This window comes from Psittacula echo, assembly GCF_963264785.1.
Source record: "Psittacula echo genome assembly, chromosome: 7".
Lineage (NCBI taxonomy): Eukaryota > Metazoa > Chordata > Aves > Psittaciformes > Psittacidae > Psittacula > Psittacula echo.
This window is the reverse complement of record NC_137740.1, coordinates 6,970,791-6,991,095: the sequence shown is the minus strand read 5'-3', so window position 1 is coordinate 6,991,095 and position 20,305 is coordinate 6,970,791. Positions and strand designations below refer to the sequence as shown.

The following is a 20,305-nucleotide window of genomic DNA, read 5'->3' as shown; positions in this document are numbered from 1 at the left end:
ATATCAAGACTGGTTCAAAACAAAGGGACACTCCTGGGAGAGAGACAGGGTCTGAATGCATTCCCCTGTCTCCCTGGTCTGGGGTCTGGACATCCAAACCTAGAAAGGGGCCAGTGCAAGTCCTGCATTCCAATGGGTAACAGGAATGTTCCAACAGTCTTTCTACAGGGCAGAGCAGGTAACATTTTGCACTGGACTATCACAACAGGGTAAGCTAGGTGAAACTGAACTTCATTAATTAAAGCAGGCTTGGGGGTTTTGTTTTCACGGCAAACAAAGGCAGCATGAGAAGCACAAGAGACAAGCGTTGAACTGAAAATAGCTCTATACCAAAACACACAAGGACACCTCCTGGCATCTGATATTTATTCTCTTGGAAGTGAAATGATTTCACTTTTCTTCCAACAACTATGTTGATTAGAGTAGGGCCAACTTACTTTCAGAGGATTATCAGACTAAGCCACAGGGATTGCTTTCCTTTCCTTCGCTGTGTCTACATTCAATCCAAACGCTGATTTTTATGCTAGTGAGTGTCTTTTAAAAATGCATCACCATTTCACCATGCCATGCTTTCTTACCAGAACATTTTGTCATTCCTGAGTTATTCTAAGATTATTTGGTGCTTTTGTGGAAAATATTCCACGCAGTACAACAGAATTGTGTGCTTACAATATTCTGGTTTATACTGTAATACAGTTTTTGTTGTTAAATGCTCACGGATGAGTAAAAAGCCCACCAGAGATTAAACTGTTCTCTATGGAGGCAGGATCTGCATACTGGATGGTCAGTAAGGCACAGGGACACACAACAAAAACAAAAGAGTGGCATTTATATAATGAACAAGAGTTCTGTCAAAACAAAGAGGATCACAGACCATTTTATTAATGTGGAATTTTATTAAAAGAGGACTGAATTAATGTTGATCCATCCCACACCAGACATGTTCTAATATCCAGATAGCTTTGCTCAAGGATCGAATATACCTCACGAATGAATTAAGAGTTTAAATGTGCTTCATGAAATCACGTCCGTCTCCCCGCCCGCTGCTGCTGGTGCAGTTGCGACCCTCAGCTGCGCCTTTCTCAACCCGAAGAGAGCTGTGCGGGTCCTGTCCGGTCCGACCTGCCCGGTCCGCGGGGCCTGCCCGCGGGCCGGCCGGGTTCCAGGGCAGAAGCCCCCGTTACTACGAGGCGCGGATGCGAAGGCGCCGGGAAGTTCCGAGCTGCCGCCTCCGCCCCGCCGCGGGGCGTTGTGAGTTCATCCCGGATGGGGCTGGGCGCTCCGCCGCGCCGGGAGGGGCTCAGCGGCGCTACCGGGAGCCGGTCAGGGTCGCAGCAGCGGCTCCTCCGCCCCCGGGGCGGCAGCGAGGGCAGCGGCGCGGACGGCGCCTCACGGGCCTGACCGGGTGTCATGGCGGCGCGGCAGCTGGTGCCGCGGCGGGCGGCGGCGTTATGCTGGCGGCGGGGCTACAGCAGCGCGGGCGCTGCCGAGTACCTGCACCGCAGCATCGTGCCCACCATGCACTACCAAAAGAGCCTGCCCAGGTACGGCGGCCGCTGCTCCGCGCCCCGGGGCGCCCGCCGGGCCCCTTGCCCTCCGGGCCCCTTGCCCTCCGGGACCGTCCGTCCCGCGGCCTGCCGAGGCGCCGCTGGCTGGACCCGGGGTAAGGCCTCCAGCGAGCGACCTCCGGGAGGCGAGTGGCACTACCAGCCCCGGGCGGCTGCTGAGGGCAGCCGGCGGGACGGGCTCCGGGAAGGCGGTTGGTGGCCGTGTGGGGCCGGCGGCCTTGGGCGGGAGTCCGTTGTGAAGAGGGGAGAGAAAACGCGTCCTGGCGTGTGTGCACAGCCGCACTCGTGCTGCTCGCTTCTCGTATGTGCCCTTCGTAAGGCACAGCGGAGAGGAATGACTATGTTTTAAAGCCTGAATATGACTATAAGCTTACCACTGAAACGTCCTTTTGGGTTGCAAAGTAACCTCTGTGAGTGCTATAGGATTATTTTATAGTAAGAAGAGTGTTTTCATGTTTAGGCCATGAGGAGGGTTACAAAGATACTGATTAAGGCATTTGCAATAAAGTAGGAGGAAAGGGAAGGCGAAAACCAAATGCAGGGGGAGCTACCAAACTAAGCCTTCTTTCTGTATAGCTGCTTCTCCTTGTAACAGTTCGTGCCACTGTATTCCCTGTAAAGTATCAACACCCTTCACTACAGTACCTTTGTTACAGTCCAGTTGGTTTTCTACTTTGTTTTCCAAGAACTTTATGCTGTGATGACCTATGTTCATCTATTCCCTTTCTTCTCTTCTTTCACAAGAAATTTTTGAGTCATTCGGATAATACAGCATTTAAGGAAGGGTAGGGAAGAGGGGAGGCAAAGAGAAACCACTGTGTAAGAAACTTAGGCTTCATTAGTACCATTGTTCATGAAGTCTGTGTCTCTCTGTTCCCCTTCCTTCAGATTGCCGGTTCCCAAGCTAGAAGACACAATTAGGAGATACCTGAATGCCCAGAAACCACTTTTAAATGATGACCAATTCAGGTATGGCGAAACAAGATACACGTACTGCAGTGACATGTGCTGCTTCAAAACCAGGTATTACAGATAAATATGGCTTGTGACAGCATTCCAACTCTTTTACTGATTACTGTAGGAAAACTGAAGAACTTGCTCATCAGTTTGAAAAGGGAATTGGAAGAGAGCTCCATGAGCAACTGGTTGCTCAAGACAGTCAGAACAAGCACACTAGTTACATCACAGGTACGTTGGATATAGGAGTCTGTAGATCGTCATGTTTGACAACAGCTCATAGTGCTACAAGCTTAAGTTCTGTACTGCATAAGCTTGGAGTAACATGCTCTGAATACTGTGACTGTATTTGAGCAAATTCTGAGTCTGTGATGGAAGGAAAAATAATAGCTTGTATGTATTAGAGTTCTTGATACGTGGATACTGGAGGAAAGGTATTTTTTCTTGAGTTACTGTACTTAAATTTGAGTTTAGAGGTTTTTCATCAGTGTTTCAGTGATGAAACATCTGTTTCTGTTTATGCTAATAGAGGAGCTTAACTTGTAATTCTCTGAAGGAAACTAAAGCAATCATTTTCAAATACTGGCAAGTTATTTAGCAAGAAGACTGAACTCTGAGGAGGGGAGAGTAAGAGAAAAGAACAAAGTTTTTGGAGGTAGAAGTGGTTTGTCCTCTGGAATTAACCCCCTTCCCGAACTACAAAACCGTATTCTTTTAAAGAGCAGAAGAAAAGGAGTGACAGAAAGAGGAAAATGAGAATAAAAAATAAATATGGGAGAAGGAATATGTCACTGAATAAATATGAATATATATGAATAAAGAATAAATATGGGAGAAAATATGGGAGAGCATATAGGGGGTTTTTATTACTTTTCCTTATTATTATATCCATAGACTTCAAAATACAGGTGTCTGCTTAGGGAAGTATTGGATGGATAGCAGTAGAGGTGGAGATATTCAAATACCCATGGAAGTACAAGTTTGCATGTTGCCCAGCGAATGCAGTTCTATCCTTGCTGTCTGTTGGGACTGCTTGTAAGGGTGTTAGCTGCCTTAAATTCTGTAGAAAATACCAGATAATTTCATAAAAGCTGCTGTTTAGTTTGTTGCCTGTTACCTTCCATTCGCTTTGAACACCATCCAGCGCTTTCACTGGTGGCTTTATGTTAGTGCTGACCAGCATGCTGCTTTTTGCCCATGAACCGTGGGGTATTTGCATTCCTTTTTGTTTAGTTATTAGTCATAGTAAAGCCTCATAAAAGACCTGTTCCACTTTGAAACTGTTTTCTGAGAGTATGTATAGTTGCCTTCGCCCTGGACTTTCAAGTCCAAGGTTAAAGATTATGTGGTAATGACAGATGAGGTTGTAAAGGTGTAGATGAATGCTAGTTACTCACTTGTGAGGACCTGAAATTAAAATTGTAACTTAGGTACTTAAGTTCCTGTTGCTGTTCTTACAGCTCAGCTAGAAGGTTCTACCTGGGACTGATCCAGGCTTGGAATCGTAGTTGTTAATACATCAGCTGCCTTGAGATGAAGTTGGTGTGCACTTGCTTCCAGTGCCTGCATCCAGTGTGTGATGCCAGAGCTTGTTGAATTTGAGCTTGTTAATGATGATGAAATACAGCCTACTTTAAAAATCCCTTCTCTCCCTTTGCCCTCTGGATTTTTGTTTACTCATAGGCAGGAGTAACGACGTGACTACTTTTTAGAGCTATGATTGATTCCATTGGTGCTGGTAAGCACAGAACCTTTGGGTCACAGTGATGCTTCTGAATATGCTGACAGACGGAAAGACCTGTGGGTATCAATTGTAGTTCCACTTTTCAAAGAATGTTCTGGGCCTGGAAGAATAACTGTGAGGTCCCCTCTAACCCCGTCTTTTTGGCAGCTTCAGAGACTGATGGTAATGCATCAGTGTCAAGAGTTCTGCCCTGTACTGATCGTTTTAGTGGATAGAAAGAGGAAGGAGGTGGAAATGCAAGAAAGCAAATGCAGATGGAGGAATGCTGCCAGGAATGAGGGAGACACTGGATCAGAAGTAAAGGTGGTTCTAAAGAAAAGCATGCCCTCAGTGCCAGAGTAGCAGAAATTAATAGCTTGAAAGTAAGTAAAGACATGTTCCAGTCCAAATGTGAGATGTTAACCAACATACAGTACTGGAAGCTGCGTTGTATGTCATGGGAGTTGTAGTTTATCATGGAGCCATATAGAAAACAAATTGTCCCTTGTTGGTGATGACATTTGCACTCTTGATACATATTACTCCAAATCCAGCATCTTTACAATTAACCAAACAGTACCTTTCTTCATAATTGGAGGTTGGGAGAATCCTTGGGGGAATTACTACATGTGTCTGTTTGTGTGCACTTTAGTAGGTGGGTATTCCTGATCACTGTTGGAGGCAGGATGTTGACTACATGAACCTCTTTTCCACTCAGTAAGCTGCTTTTATGTTCTGACCTATTTCTCAACTCTCCATTTTCAGGTCCCTGGTTTGACATGTACCTAAAAGCACGTGAATCTGTTGTTTTAAATTTTAATCCATTTATGTCTTTTAATCCTGATCCAAAATCTGAATATAACGATCAACTCATACGAGCTACAAACATGACTGTTTCTGCGATACGGTTTATGAAGACCTTCAGGGCTGGTTATCTGGAACCAGAGGTTTTTCACCTCAATCCAGAAAAAAGTGACACTCAGCTCTTCAAAAACATTATCCGATTTGTGCCTTCTTCAGTTTCTTGGTTTGGTGCCTACATGGTCAATGCATACCCCCTAGATATGTCTCAGTACTTCAGGCTTTTCAACTCTACACGGCTGCCTAAGCCTGACAGAGATGAGCTTTATACAGATGAAAAGGCAAAACATTTACTAGTACTGAGAAATGGAAATTTTTATATATTTGATGTTCTTGATAGAGATGGCAATATGCTGAAACCTTCAGAAATACAAGCACACTTGAAATACATCCTTAGTGACAACAGTCCAGCCCCGGCCTTCCCTCTTGGCTACCTCTCCAGTGAAAATCGAGATACATGGGCATTGCTGAGAAAGAATCTACTGGATAATGGCAATGAAGAAGCTCTTCAAAAAGTAGACTCTGCTCTGTTTTGTTTAAGTTTAGATGATTTTCCTATTAAAGACTTCGTACACTTGTCCCACACTATGTTGCATGGAGATGGTGCTAACCGCTGGTATGACAAATCTTTCACTCTCATCATAGCTAAGGATGGCACTGCAGCAGTTAATTTTGAGCATTCCTGGGGAGATGGTGTGGCTGTGCTCAGGTTCCAGAATGAGGTTTTTAAAGACAGCACCAAGGCACCAGCCATTAGCCCCCAGTCCCAGCCTGCTTCAGTAGACTCTTCTAGAGCAGTGCGTAAACTTGACTTTAAGTTGAATGATGCCTTAAAAGCAGGAATTACAAAAGCCAAAGAGAAATTTGATGCCACTGTAGGAACACTGTCTCTTAATCTGATTCAGTTCAACGGAGGGGGCAAGGAGATTCTGAAGCAGAAGAAGGTAAGCCCAGATGCTGTTGCTCAGCTTGCCTTCCAGATGGCTTTCCTTAGACAATACAATCAGACTGTTGCTACATACGAGTCCTGTAGTACTGCAGCTTTCAAACATGGTCGTACTGAAACTATACGTCCTGCTTCTGTCCATACGAAGAAATGTTCAGAAGCTTTTGTCAGGGAAGTATCCAAACACAGCACAGAAGAGCTTCAGAACTTGATAGTGGAGTGCTCGAAATACCATGGCCGTTTGACAAAAGAAGCTGCTATGGGTAAGTAAGAATATATCAAACACTTTTGCCTTTGCATTAAAATGTCTGTTGAGGTTGCTGTGAACATTTACTGCACAGCTAAATAATTTTGATGGAGGTCTAATATGAATGTAAACTTGACAAAACAATATCGTCCTCTTGATGGAGGAGAATACCTCTGTGCTGCCCACTTCGCTGCCAGTGTATTGAGAATTTCTTTTACTGTTTTGTCCTTATTGCAACTGGGCTATTTAAAGATTTGATAAATAGTGTGTGTTGTGCTCCCCAGGGAAACAAAGAACTTCAGCTTTATGTCTGAGGAGTTACTCTCTTACCCCTGCAGGGAATAAAGGCTTTATCAACTCCAAATCAAATTGATTCTTTGGCTGTACTACTCCTCGTATTTTTCTAAATGCTTTCTTTCCAACTGTCCTTCCCAGAAGCGTAAGTTAGTGTCTTACTTCAGTAAAATGGACTGTTTAACATTACCCCATAGAGTCTGAAGTTCATATTCTTTTGTTGTTGCAAGATCCTCTTCCTCTTTAGATTCATAAATTTTAGGAAAGCCTTTCTCTGTTTTAAACAACTTGGATATGTTCAGATAAATAGTTAATCAAAGCATGTAATATATTATTAATATTGTTTGTTAACATCGCAGTTTTGTTTACCATCATGATTCCAGCTTGAGGCTAGCAGTAAACCAGCAAACCCTTATTCCCAGGATACGTGCCTTGAAAGTGCAGAATGTCTTGGTTCTGTAAACCCCACATCTGTAGAGCTCCTCTTTTGTGGCTGAAAACCAACGTGATGTCAAAATGAGCAAGTTCATTCCTATAAAAATTAGTCATCTCTCTAACACTTGTCATTTTATTTTAACAGGTCAGGGATTTGACCGACATCTGTTTGTGTTGCGCCATTTAGCCTTATCCAAGGGTATTGCACTGCCTGATTTTTATCAAGACCAAGCCTATGCTCGGATTAATCACAACATCATTTCTACAAGCACACTGGTTAGCCCATCTGTGCAATTAGGAGGCTTTGGCCCAGTGGTGTCTGATGGCTTTGGGGTAGGATATCAGGTACATGATGATTGGATAGGTTGTAATGTTTCCTCTTACCCAACTAGGAATGGTAAAGAATACCTTCAGTGTATACACAAGTCACTAGAAGATATCTTTACTGTTTTAAAGGGTAAGAAAATTGGCAGTTAAGACATAAAAATGTTGGAACACTTTACAGTTGCAGTACAAAATGCAGACTGTGTCTAGTGGGCAAACTAATCAGTGTTCAGCATGGCTGAGGCTGCCCAGGTTAATTGGCTTCATTTATCTTCACTGGACTTGAATACTGTTAGGTTCATAGGAAATTTGTATCTATTTTAAAGAAATCAAGTACAGCCCTTGAATGCATGTTTGAGGAAATAGAACCATTCACAATGTCAAAATTAAGTAACACATCTGCTGTTCCAACAGATCCACGTGTTCTCAGAACACTTTATTTAAAATAAAAAGCATTCTTACTTGAGTTTATGAACATGGAACACGTGTTCCATGAGTGTTCAGACAGACTGTAGTACTGTGATACCACTCTTAAACTGTTTGATCTAATAAGTAAAAAAGCAATAATTTGAAATGTGAAGGAGTGGTTCCATTTGCACTCTTGCAGTAAGCTTGCTTACTAATGGTCACACTTACTTTCCTCTTTAAACTTGAATCAGAACTGATTGTGCCTCAACTGCTTGAAGCTTTTCCACTGTAGCAGCTTTTTGAGAAACATAAAAATGAAGTGGGAGGCTTTAAGTGACCTGCAATCACCAACTGTGTTGTTAAATTGACTGGAAAAGACCGTATTGTAATAAAGCTATCTGTTAATAACCACAAAGTTCTTTTATTGCCAGATCAAAATTAGATGATATGGGTAGTCCCTTTATTGATAGCTCATGTTTCTTACAGAGGTTGAAAAGAATGCTGCTGAAAGCATTCTGTAGTGTTGGCTCTCCCCTTCCATAGGGTCTCTCCAATAATCTGCTGTTCTTTTGCTATGTAAACCTGTGCTCCTGGGTCTTAAAAACGAAGAATCACTGAATTTTATCTTTTGGGATTCTCTCTTTCCAAACATCCTCTTACTGTGGAAGAGTAATCTCAACAGAATGTTCTCCTGTTTCCTCCTTGTTCTGTCAGCTAGAACTTTTGATGTTATTTATTGTAGTAAATGCCAGAGTCTTAGTGCCTAGAGCTGCATTTTCAATTCATTTGGGCATTCTTGTTGCAGATATTCTAAAGCCTAAGGCTCATCAGAAGGGCTTGAGCATAGACATCAGTAAAACTTAATGATGATGTGAATGCGAGATGAAATGGATGCAGACAAGTTCCTCATGTGCTTTTCACAACAGGGACTCTGCCAGCTACAAAGTGGGTGATAGCAAAGGGGGAAGGTGTCTTCACCAGTCAGGAAGCCAGAGGTACACAAATTATACCCCTTTTTGTGCAAAATTCATGGTGGTATAACTTGAACTCCTCTGCCTTTTAAACCCTCTTGACTCTTCTGGGAAGATGAGTCTTTCTCTGGAGCTGAACACCACAGTAGCACTTGTTTCTGCAGCACTGTGTAAAACTTAACACAGCTCGTGTCTTTTAGCACAGCCCACTGTGTCCTAGAGAACCATCAGCAGAACATTAAAATCTGAGCATGTTGGTTGGATGTGACAGATCAGGTTCACTCAGAAACCCATTTGCCTTTACTTTCTTCACATACCTCAGCTTCCAGGTTCTCCCAGTGTCTCCCAGTGTTTCTTCTTTATCACAATCAGTGTAAGCAATACTGTATCTTGGAAGTATGAATTGCAAGTGCTAGGAAGGGGAAAAGCATGCTTCAAATATTAGAAACCTGAAGGCTTATAAACTTTTCCTAGCCAGGGCTTTTTGCAGCCTTTAATGTGCTGTTCATTTAAACGAAGATGAAGGAAATAATGTATCAGGAAACAATAATCAGACCAAAAGTCTTTGAATTAAATTCACTGAAGATGATTTTGCCTTTATATTGTTGTTGTTGTTGTGTTTGTTTGTGGTTTAAACATGAGAACAGCTGGCAAGATTGTGTTTGCCAAGAAGTAGAAAGTCAGTCTTCAACTAGAAATGAGTGAGGTTTACTTAATAAGATACTCAGATAACTTGATTTTCAGAAGACTGTAACAGCTGTGTGTAAATGCCAGTAGCGGTTCTCAGTAAATTTACCTCAGTGTCTTTTCTTGAACTGGCAGAAAGCTGCTAAAGATGTATCTTTTCCCTTGAACAGTAAACACAGTCCCTTTATTAATACTCAGCTATTTCCTTCTGATAGGAGTTGGGGATTAAAAGGCTTATTTGCTTATATTAGAGAGTCATATACGGGTACTTCAAAAACTAATTTGTCTAAGTAGTTACTGTTGATACAGTAGCTAAGTTCTAGTCCACCACAACCATATATATTCCCCAAAAGACAACATTAGGAAAATGGCACAGTTCAGTCAAGCATACATACTATTTTCAGTTTGTACTGAGGCCATCTTAATGTGCTCTGTGGAAAATATTTTATTAGGGCATGCTAGGGACAGGATGTACAACTTAGGTTTCCATTCCTGAAGTACAGCCATGTGAAAAGTAACTGCAAGGAAATTGCGTCTCAGATGGTTAGAGCTCCTTCATCAATAAGCATGTCAGGATTTATCGGGGTATAAGCTTCAGCATTTTACAAATTTATGGGTAACTTCATAGATCCCAACAGATTCCTTTGTCTTTTCATCATAGTCATTCCAATCCTATAAGAAATAAGATTTCATAGTATTAGTCAGAGAGGATAGAATGTAGTTGTGTCTAAAACAGAGTGGAAATCAAACTGAAACTAAACCTTACTCAAAATTTGAGTCTTAGATTTGTCAAAAGCACTGTGCAGTCACTAAACTAAGTTCTGATAGCTGAGAGAACCGGGAGCACTGACCTGAAATTAAATGAGTTTCAGTCTCAGTGGTTTTAACAATGACTTTTTTCTTTTTCATATGTACTCCACAGCCCGTAGTGGACATGACAGCAACCATGACAGATGAAAGGATTATCTATCATTTACAATACCCCAGTCAGGCGGGTAAGCAGACAAGCAGATCCCTGCCAAGTAGGATACCAGGGAACAGATTTGACCTTGAGATTCTTGCTCACAGCCAAGGAAGATTTGCAATGCTGGAGTCATTATCCTGAGCTTTGAAGGACAGTGTCGTTATATTACTTTTTAATATCTCTGTGCACAGGAAGAAGTGCAGGCATCTTCCTACAAAAATCAGTTCACCACACTGAATAATCCCAGCCATTTAGGTGTTTCCAATTCCAGGTATTTGCTCTCTGGAATTCCCAAGTGACTTAGAAGTTGCATTTCTAGCTGTCATCTGCTCTGCTATCAAATGAGTACTTCTAAAATGACACCTTTAGTAATGCTGGTTCAAAGTTGATTCAGTTTTTCTGCCCAGATATGACCTTTCTATGCCTACATGAAAGAGCAGAACTAGTCTCTTGCATGTGCAGCATATGACTAATGACTTAGGGAAAGAAAGCTGGATAATTAGATTTACTAATGAAACAAAGACAACATACCTTTTCTAGCAAGTTTATGTCATTGAAAGGTGTGCCAGATTCTGCACCTTCAGCAGCAAACCCTGCCTGCAAACACATTGACAGTAAGTTAAGAACAAGTTGTACCAAGAAAATAATACATATGAGCACTGTTTAAAGAAAGTAACTCGGCACAAACTTTTCTTGTATTTCTTTTAAATTAGGTAGAAAAAATGGTCAAGCTCTTTCCTGGTTAAGGTTGTGACCCTGCTTGTGAATTGAGAAAATTCAATCTAAGCAACCACAGTTGAGAAACAAGTTTTCCTCCTAAAAAAGGTATTTCCAGGTATTCCAAATAATGTTAAATCTGAGTTTCTAAGTTTATAGCAGTGTCCAAGTACTTATAGCTTTAATTTGTGTTCAGAATCCATACACATTATGTACAAAATAGCTTCATAAGAAACTTACACTGTAAGAAAACAATAGAAAGAAAATGTGGAAGAGAGTTAATAGTTTTGCCTTAAATACTGTTAGAATCCAAGACACACTAGAGAAGGAGCAGCTTGTATTGGATTTAGGTACAAAAGTGACTAGCAAGAGCAGGATCAGATGAATGAATTAACAGATAAATACACCCAAACAATCATTTCCAAAGGAAGAGTTCTTCACTGTTGTTACTGTTACTGTTTTTAACGGATTGAAGGAAAGGCTAGCATTAGAAGGAAACAGCCTATCAGTGGGGTTACAGCACAAGAATGAGGTGTTCTGGTTTACCTTCTATAGGAACAGCTCTCTCATTTTAGGGTTATCAAGCTGTAAATTAAGTTTTATTACTTTTAAAAGTAAATTTACAAATCTCAGCCACCTGTGTAGCATCCAGGAAGGTTTCTTACATTGCTATTTCTAACTGAAGGGTTTTATTCAGCAGTGGCTAAAAAGTAAAGGCAGCTTCTTCCTAGTTTTCTGCAAGGGACTGACACTTGCATTTCTGATAAAGAAATCCCCATTACTGCCCGTTGGACATTCAACTGCCCAAGAATGTGTGAAGCAAGCCACATGATTTTAAAATATTTTGGGATTTGAATGGAAGGTTAAGCACTTGGGAGTTAAATAAACCATGGAGTGCAGCAGACTAACAGGAGAGCTACCTGCAAGGCACAGTGTGTATATGGCCTTTCTGTAACTGTCAGAAGCCCTTCTCAAGGGAACTGCTAGGGGTGAGATGAAGATCATGGGACAAAAATGCAGACCTGCAGTATAGAACAAACACTAGCAAAATAAAAGAAGCCCTTCTTTTGCCACCTGGAGATACGCACCAGCCCTCCAAGGAACTGCCATGTGACTGGAATTACAGGCTTCTGTACCAGACACTCAGGGGGACTCGCATTCTTTACAGCTCTGGCGTCAGAGCAGAGACTCATTTAATCTCTGCAGATGGGAGCTAGGACATGCAGTGACTTGTCTGGCAAAGAACCAACAGCTAAAGCATAAACACACACACCAAAGAAGCAAAAATGCCTGTTGACTTTACCACATATTGAATTGTCACAGTTCTGTTACCAATGAAACTATTGGTTGTGTCACAAAACAAAGAAGCTTTAAGAGAAATTTTATAAAGAACCCTCCATTTTTCATTGAAACATTTACTTGAGGGACAAGAAGGAGCTGAACTATCCTTCAGTATAACAAAAAATTATGTATCAGTTATGCAGTAGATGTATCTATCTAAGCACATGAAACAACAATGAGAAGTAACTGGCAGGGGAAAACTGCCCTTGCCCGTATTAGAACACACAAGTACCTAGTTTGAATTTGTTGCTGCTACTAGGTAGGAAAAGAGGGTTTATAGCAGAGAATCAAAGGATACTTTTTCAGACTCAAATGAGAAAACAACTATAATTTAAATAAGACAGGCAAGCATTGAACCACTCTAAACTGACTTCAGGGTATGGTGCTATTATGTCTATCAAAAAAAACCCCCCCAAAAAATTAGAGTAATGCTGTATTTTCTGGCCATATGCTAGTTTGGTGCTGATCAAAAGCCAGATCCAGACTGTGGAGATGATGCCAGGCTGACTTGGATCATGTCAAATATAAAGCAGCTTACAGAATTGTTTGGAACTGCAGAAGTCTGATATATTTACTCATTAGGCATCAGAAAATTCACTGAAATACGCACTCAGGGTTTCAAGTGTACTCTCCAACAGAGTGCAGAGGCCAAACTTTGAGAATTATTAAAAGCTTCGGTACATCTGTGAAGTCTTTGTTCAGCAGGTAAAACTCACAGCTAGGATGCAAGCTGTAAGCATCTCCTACATTTTGTAATCGTCCCATAGATTTTTCTTGGAAGTGCAAGTTCCAAAGTCTGGCTGCAAAGCTTTCCACAGGAATAAACTAATAACCATTCTGTTCCTCAAAAAGATGGACTTCATTTGTACAGATAGATAGACAAATAGACAGGCACACATACAGACAGACAAAGACTTCCTGCAGCACACTGCAGTGGTGATTTATTTATACAGAATTCGTTGTAGGATCAGCTTTTTTGGTCTATTTCTTAGCACAGTGTCACAGTCTGAGGGAAGGGTAAGACAGGTTTATATTTGTCAGTCTATTTACACCTAATCCGACTGGAATAATAGGTTAAATATAGTGTGGCATTAACTTGCATCCAGCATGACCATGCATAAGCAAATGGATCACTGAAAACTAGCTTGGCCCTGAAGAAGTCCTTCAACTCCAAGCTTGAGGTGTGCTTTGCAAGAGTCTTAACTGCCACAGATCCTCAGTCTTTGACCAAGTTTCAAATGCAAAAATGCCAATATTGATTTCCTACGGCTTGGGTGATCTCAAAGGAAATCTGGATATTTTTTTAGAAGCTGTATACTGAACACTGTTCACAACCTGAATTCATTTACTCTGTGTACCATACCAAGAACAAAGTGGCACTGTCCTGAATGTGACATTCTAATTGTGCACTCTAGCAATTCCGCTTTGGGAAAGACTCTCTTTTGCAATAACCTGAGTAATTAAGACCTTGCAAGTGAATTCATGAGAGCAGCGCTGAGTCACCCGTAAGGCAGTTTGAAAACAACTCCAAAGTGTGTTTAATTTTACAGTTTACTGGCACAAAGAGTAATAAGAGTTGTTAGTGTTAGCTCCTTGTGGGTTGGGTTCTGGAGACAAATGATGACAAAACTGTAGAGGGTATGGAAAACCGGGGAGAACGTAGGACATTCTAGGAAGAGCAGTACAATTTCAAATAGTGTGTATTTTAATACTCTAGAACCTGTAGGAACAAAAACTCACCTGTGGTTGAAAGTCAACTGGTTCCAGACCTCGGCATTCAAACTCCACTATTGTCTTGAATTTCTCACTGTCTTCAGCCTGTAATTGAGTCAGAATACTGTTAGTTTGCATCTAATAGACAGTGACAAGCATTAGTCTAGAAATGAACTGCTTTAAAGGCGATACTATCAACTGTGATGTCCCAAGTGACAGCAAAACCCTAGGGCTCACTTAATAAGTGGCAATTAACTAAAATTTCTTAGTCTGCCACAAGGAAGCCTTCAGAAGGAAACTAATAGGGACACCATATGATCACCTCTCATTTGAGTGATATAATTTTATGTTTTGCTTATGATATATATCAAATTATTCTACACTTGAGCCTGTGTGCAGGAGTCTACATGAGACAATTTTCTGTCAGGAGAAAAGACCAGCTTTTTGTGTTCCTGAAGGAGGAATGTGATGACAAAGAAAACCTCAAAATATTATTAATGCTCATTTATCTTGTTATATAAAAGAGAAAACAAACTTACATTGTAAGGCTTGATTGTCTGACTTAAAATATCTAAAAAAAAAATCAGAAGTGTAAAAGTGAGTGGCATTATGTCTTCAGCTTTATTCAGCACAAACCAAGCACCAGCTGCTTCTCGCAAACAAATTTCAGTAGACACAGTAGAAGAAACAGGGTAACCAAGCAGTTCCTGCAGTTGGCCCTCAAAAGGTGCAATTCAGTTTTTCTCACTTCTCCTGAGAAGTTGACATTACACCATTTGTAATGATTTAATGCAAAAAAAAAAAGGCATGCTTTTATAAAATGACATTAGGGATATGAGTTTTGTTCATGCAGAAACCTGAATGCACTAGGAGGCTGTGCTGTCTCTTTCATGTGCACAATGACAAGTATGTTCCTGTTGTGAACTCGAGCACCAGTGTACACAGAAAAAAATCCCTGGTGAGTGCTCTTTACTAACAGCATCAAGCAAAATATGGGGACTGAAAAATAAACCTAGGAGAAAAAGCATAAAATGGATGATGCCTCTTAAATTCCTAAGCACATACCGATGGAGTTCTCCCTGGAGCACAGCTTGCATTTCTGCACCATAGTGGCGCTTCCTCTGCCTCCTTTCAGGGGAGCACTGTCCTAAAAACCATGACAACAGAGACACCATTTTTAACTGCACTCTGGCAGAATCCTCTGCAAAGGTAAAGTAGCTTTTACAGCAGTGGTCTTTAACTTTTTACAAGTATTGCAATGAGAAGGTGTTATAGACTAGGCGTCTATAACTCAGAAAGCTGTGATGATCAACAAATAGCTCTGTTCTAGACTTAAAATAGTGAACAATGTCTTGTCCAATAAAGGCATGTTCTGTTAATTCCTCAAAATACATTCTTACCACTCAGTAGTATGCAACCAAAAGGCATGATTATTCCCAAGAATATTGCTTCTTTTACCACTGACAAAATGTATCCTGCCTTTTCGATTTCCAGATGCTAATTTAGCATGCTTAACTTGCCTGGAATTACCTCAAGTTCCCCCAAAAGTTTCCATCAAGATCAGAGAAATACGCTACAGGCACAACCTTATTCTGATACCAATCCAAAGCTTGTGGTGTTTTTACAGAAAGGTGGCTATTTCAAAGCAGTAAATACTTTTGTCACCAACAGCTGCCATCCCAATGGCATATTTCAATTAACAGTCCCCAAATACTGTTTTTAATATGGAACATGACATCATTTCCTCAATGTGTACAGCTATTAAAACACTGCATTTCATCTAAAGTGCAAGTCATGACCCCTGATGCAGATATCCTTGTGTGCAAGAGGGAGGTTGTGTTTCTCGTTTTTGTTCCGATGCAGGTTACAACAGGGGAACGTACCATCAATCGCAGATACTGCCATTTCTCAGAAACTTCACCACAGTTCCCACATTTCAGCTGAAAAATGAATCAGACAATTTAAAGCTGTCAATAATTAGGGATTAAAAGGCTGAAGATGATGTGAGCCCTCCAGATTCACAGTCCCTGCTTTTTCCCAGCTGAGAGGAGCCAGAGGCAGGGATCAGTGTCTGGCTATCCCGACAGGCCCATGAGCTGACTCAGCGTGGCAGGTATGCCCATTGCACAGGGTCTGCCCTTTGGTGGAAAACACATTACAAAGGATGGCCACAAAATGGAAGATGGGAGTAGCATATCTTGCCATTCACCTGGGTTACCTGCCAATGGATTACCCCATGAAGGCACTGAGCAACATTTAAACTTCAGGCTTTTCAGTACTCAAGAGTAATGGATAACGTCACGCATGTACTAAATGAGCAACTTGGTCTAGTGGAAGGTGTCCCCGCCCATGGCAGGGGGTTGGAACTGGATGAGCTTTAAGGTCTCTTCCAGCACAAACCATTCTGTGCTATTTGTATACTTAGTCCATCACATTCGTTGCTCCTGCAGCAGCCTGCTTGCGTTGTGGGGCAACAACCACATCACTTTTTCAGCTGGGTGCTGTGATCCAACAACACAGGCCGCCACCCCATGGCCCCGCCGGACTCTCCGAACACTCCTCACAACGCGGAAGGTGTCTCCCCGCTCCCGAAGGCCCGGGACCGCCGCCCCCCGCACCTTGAGGTACCATCGGAAGTCCTCCCCCTCGGCTCGCAGCCGGGTGATGTTCTCCAGCGTGGCTCGCAACTGCAGCCCGATCCTCTGCAAGGCAAGAGGCAGGGAGAGAGCCCGTCAGCCCAGCTCCGCTTAGCTCCGCTTGGCTTGGCTCGGCCCGGCCGCGGCTCCTACGTACCCCCATGGCCTCCCAGGGAGCCCAGCTCCGGGCTCACGGGGCCGCCGCACTGTCGGGACTGCCCTGACGGCTCCCCCTCAACCCCGTCCCGTGTCGCGGGAGCACTTGCGCGTTTCAGAGCTGCTTCTGCGTATTTTGAGTTGGTTTGGGTTTTTTGCCCCCCTCCACCCCGTTGCGCTTGTGCCCTAAGCCAAGCTGGCCGCCGCCTCCCGGTGCTCTCTGCCGGCTGAAGCCGACGGGAAGCCGAAGCTGCCCTCAGTCAAGATGGCGTCCTCCAGCGCGGCCTGTTGCCCGTCCGCGGAGCAGCGCCGGGCGAGCTGTGCGGCCGGCTTGGGGGGTGAAGGCGGGACTGTGGCGGTGGGGAAACGGGGCTGGCATGTGGGGAGGGAGCCGTGTCTGCTCCTGGGGAAAGCAAGGGCGCTGTTTGGCAGAGCTGCTGTGGGGAGCGCCCTGGGATCTCCTACAGTACTTTACAAACATTACTTTAAAGCTGGGTCCTCTGAGTCTCTTAATTCAGCACAATAGGTCTAGATAGATGTGTTTCTAAGCAACCCAACCCTAACTATCCCATGTTTCTATGAAGATGTCCCTGCCCATTGCAGAAGGGTTGGACTAAATGAGCTCTGAAGGTCCCTTCCAACCCAAACTATTCTATGATCTGTTAGTCTAGAACTTCACTGAATACATTCTTCATTGCTTTTAACGTCCATTTTTATAGTTGCAACTTACAAGTGAAGATCCTGGATGGATCCTGGATGATGCCTGGGTGGCCTGTCATCTATTTCTCTGAAGGTAGATGGGTAATCATAGAATGGGTTGGTTGGAAGAAACCTTAAAGCTCATTTGGTTCCAGGGACATGTTCCACTAGATCAGGTTGCTCCAAGGCCCATCCAGCCAGACCTTGAACACTGTCAGGGATGGGGCAGCCACAGCTTCTTTGGGCAACCTAACTTCTCTAGGCAACCTAATCATAGCAGCAGGTTGTTATAAAGTTGACATATCTTTGCTGTAACCAGTTATGCAGTCAGGGCTTCAGTTGTTTTCCATGTTTGAGCTGGCTAACAGAATATCCTCCTTAGGATAGTAATAAAAGTTTATCTTGACAGCCGGCAGAAGCTTCATTTCACAGAGCCAGGCTTAATTGCATTTTTCTACTGCTGCATAGAGAAGCAGAATACAGCTTGGTCTGATGAGTGCATTAACGTATCCTGAATGTACCACAACAAAAGAAATGTCATGAAGTCAGTTTCTCACCAGAACTTGTAAATTAAAAATACAGACCTCACCATTTTATTAAAACACTGACAGTTCGTAAAAAAAAAAAAAAAAAGAAAGAAAAAAAAAATCTAACATACATAAAAACTTCAGCCAAAAATATGGGGAACTTAAACAGCATCCCTCCCTCCCACCCCGTACAGACACTGCGGTACAAACTTCAGCTTGATTGATTTAAATTGGCTTAATCTTGAAGTGCAGTCCAATAAGACTGAAGACTAGACACTTCAGGTCCTGGACCAGGTAGTAGAACACTCGCAAGCCTTCTGGATCCCTGCAGTGCACAGCAGAAGGGACGAAGAAAATAGAAGTTAGATTGATGTTTTAAGAGAGCAGTTTATAGAAGTGATCTATTAAGAAACAAACCCCAAAATTTACAGGGAGATTTTCCAGAGGTCGTTTGAGATATTAACAATTTGTTGCATTCTACATTGATTGATAAATATTGTGTACTCCCAAGTTTGCAAGTCTTAACAAAATGAGCATTTTTATCACGAAGGTTAGTAGCAACATCACTTTGGATTTAAAACCATGATAAACAATCGTTTCTGCTTAGGTGAGATACAGACGTCTTGGTATGGGGCAGGCCAACAACAGTTCAGACTCTGAATGCATCTAACAGGAGTTCCTCCAGTGAGGTTAGCTGCTCTGTGAGTGAGAATACAGCATGTAGTGCCACCATCTAAAAGCACTTGGTACATTACGCTGGGACACAGATCACTTGTGATCCCAGGAACTGATTTGTACTTTGAACAATACAAGTACCTAATAATCAGAAGTTCCAATATAAACTGTTACAGGCCAACAAGAGCAACATAAAAAAGCAAGGTACATACTTGGATTGATTTACATCAATGAGCGAACCAATTTTTGACGTAGTAAAGGAGATGTGCTCATCACCGATCACTATTTCAAGCTCCTAAAAATTGTAAGAATATACAGATTATAGAAATGATTATATATAAAGGAAAGATTATAGAAACTACTGCTTTATGGTATTAGTTACAGAAATACGTAAGTACTGAGATGATGGCTTTTCCATTTTTATTACAAAGGTCTTGAATGCACCAGATCTGTGACTCTCATAAATAAATAAAATTAAAGATAATAAAATAAATAGTATAAATTAAATAAATAAAAATAAATCCTGTTAAAACTGCTGTTCAGGCACTGCTTGGGTTTTAATATAGCTTTTGTTTCCCTCTTGGCTAGAAACAATACTGACTTGAGGAAGAAGTTCCATTATACTTCTAACGAGCCAACACATAAAAATTAAAGCATCAGTTACTACACCACCACACACTGACCTGTCGACCCACTCTGTCGGGAGGAGGCCATAGAGCATCATCTTCTTTTGTGATCTCGCTGTCGTCGATTATTCTCTTCAGCTCCTCCATCACGCTCTTATGCACGTAAGCCTGAAACAACATCCCAACATGGAAAACCAACCCAGGCACTGTCCTGGCTGCTCCATTCACACAAACTTGGCCGTGTTCAAGGCCAGGCTGGATGATGCTTAGAGCAACCTGCTCTAGTGGAAGGTGTCCCTGCCCGTGGCAGGGGTTGGAACTGGATGAGCTTTAAGGTCCTTTCCAACACAAACCAGTCTGGGATGCTATGACAGCGCCACACAAGTGCCTCGCGTTGCCGATTGCCCACAAAACACCCGCTGTAGGACCGTTCGAGGCGCGCACCCCCTCTCCCGTTCCCCACGTCTCTTCCCCGGCGGCGGCCGCCGCCTCTCCTCACCTCCTTTCGGATCATGACATCGTTCTTGTAGTTACTGTTGTTGGCGTAGCGCAGCTTCCCTGCCGAAGACAGTGCGGACATTAAAGCCCCGCCACGGCAGCACCAAGCGGGCTCCGGCCGGGCCCGGCCCAGCGTCCTCCCGGCAGCAGGGAGACTAGCCCTGCCGCGCCCCTCCCTCCCGCCCGGTGCCTCCCGCCGCTCACCGTCGGGCCGGAACTCGAACTCAAGGAACTCGTGACCGAACTTGCCCTTATGCCCCACGTAGTACCGCAAGTAGAAATCGCTCGCCATGGTCCCGCCACCGCCCCGGCATGCACCGCGCCGGCGCGCG

At 42.9% G+C, this 20,305-nt stretch overlaps 3 protein-coding genes across 4 annotated transcripts; 1 reads left to right on the top strand and 2 right to left on the bottom strand.

Moving 5' to 3' along the window:
- Nucleotides 1-1,410: 1,410 nt before the first annotated feature.
- CPT2 (carnitine palmitoyltransferase 2) lies at nt 1,411-7,508 on the top strand (the record flags this gene model as incomplete). 2 transcript variants are annotated; one of them, XM_080624068.1, is made up of 5 exons in its annotated part: nt 1,411-1,544; nt 2,457-2,537; nt 2,650-2,756; nt 5,014-6,254; nt 7,182-7,508. In XM_080624068.1, 5 exons carry the CDS (start codon nt 1,411-1,413, stop codon nt 7,506-7,508), a joined length of 1,890 nt encoding a protein of 629 aa, XP_080480194.1. The 2 variants fall into 2 exon arrangements, with proteins under 2 accessions (XP_080480194.1, XP_080480193.1); XM_080624067.1 differs by having other exon boundaries at nt 5,014-6,318; nt 7,177-7,508.
- Nucleotides 7,509-9,378: 1,870 nt separating this feature from the next.
- CZIB (CXXC motif containing zinc binding protein) lies at nt 9,379-17,159 on the bottom strand. The gene is made up of 8 exons (XM_080623653.1): nt 16,950-17,159; nt 16,775-16,858; nt 16,040-16,096; nt 15,222-15,303; nt 14,696-14,727; nt 14,184-14,261; nt 10,917-10,982; nt 9,379-10,093 (listed from the first exon to the last, which is right to left on the bottom strand). The coding sequence occupies exons 1-8, from the start codon at nt 16,953-16,955 to the stop codon at nt 10,016-10,018; spliced, it is 483 nt and encodes a 160-aa protein (XP_080479779.1). The 5' UTR covers nt 16,956-17,159; the 3' UTR covers nt 9,379-10,015.
- A 523-nt stretch (nt 17,160-17,682) lies between these two features.
- Nucleotides 17,683-20,295, bottom strand: MAGOH (mago homolog, exon junction complex subunit). Its single transcript, XM_080623654.1, has 5 exons — nt 20,178-20,295; nt 19,975-20,033; nt 19,533-19,643; nt 19,062-19,144; nt 17,683-18,499 (listed from the first exon to the last, which is right to left on the bottom strand). The coding sequence occupies exons 1-5, from the start codon at nt 20,263-20,265 to the stop codon at nt 18,400-18,402; spliced, it is 441 nt and encodes a 146-aa protein (XP_080479780.1). The 5' UTR covers nt 20,266-20,295; the 3' UTR covers nt 17,683-18,399.
- Nucleotides 20,296-20,305: the final 10 nt, after the last annotated feature.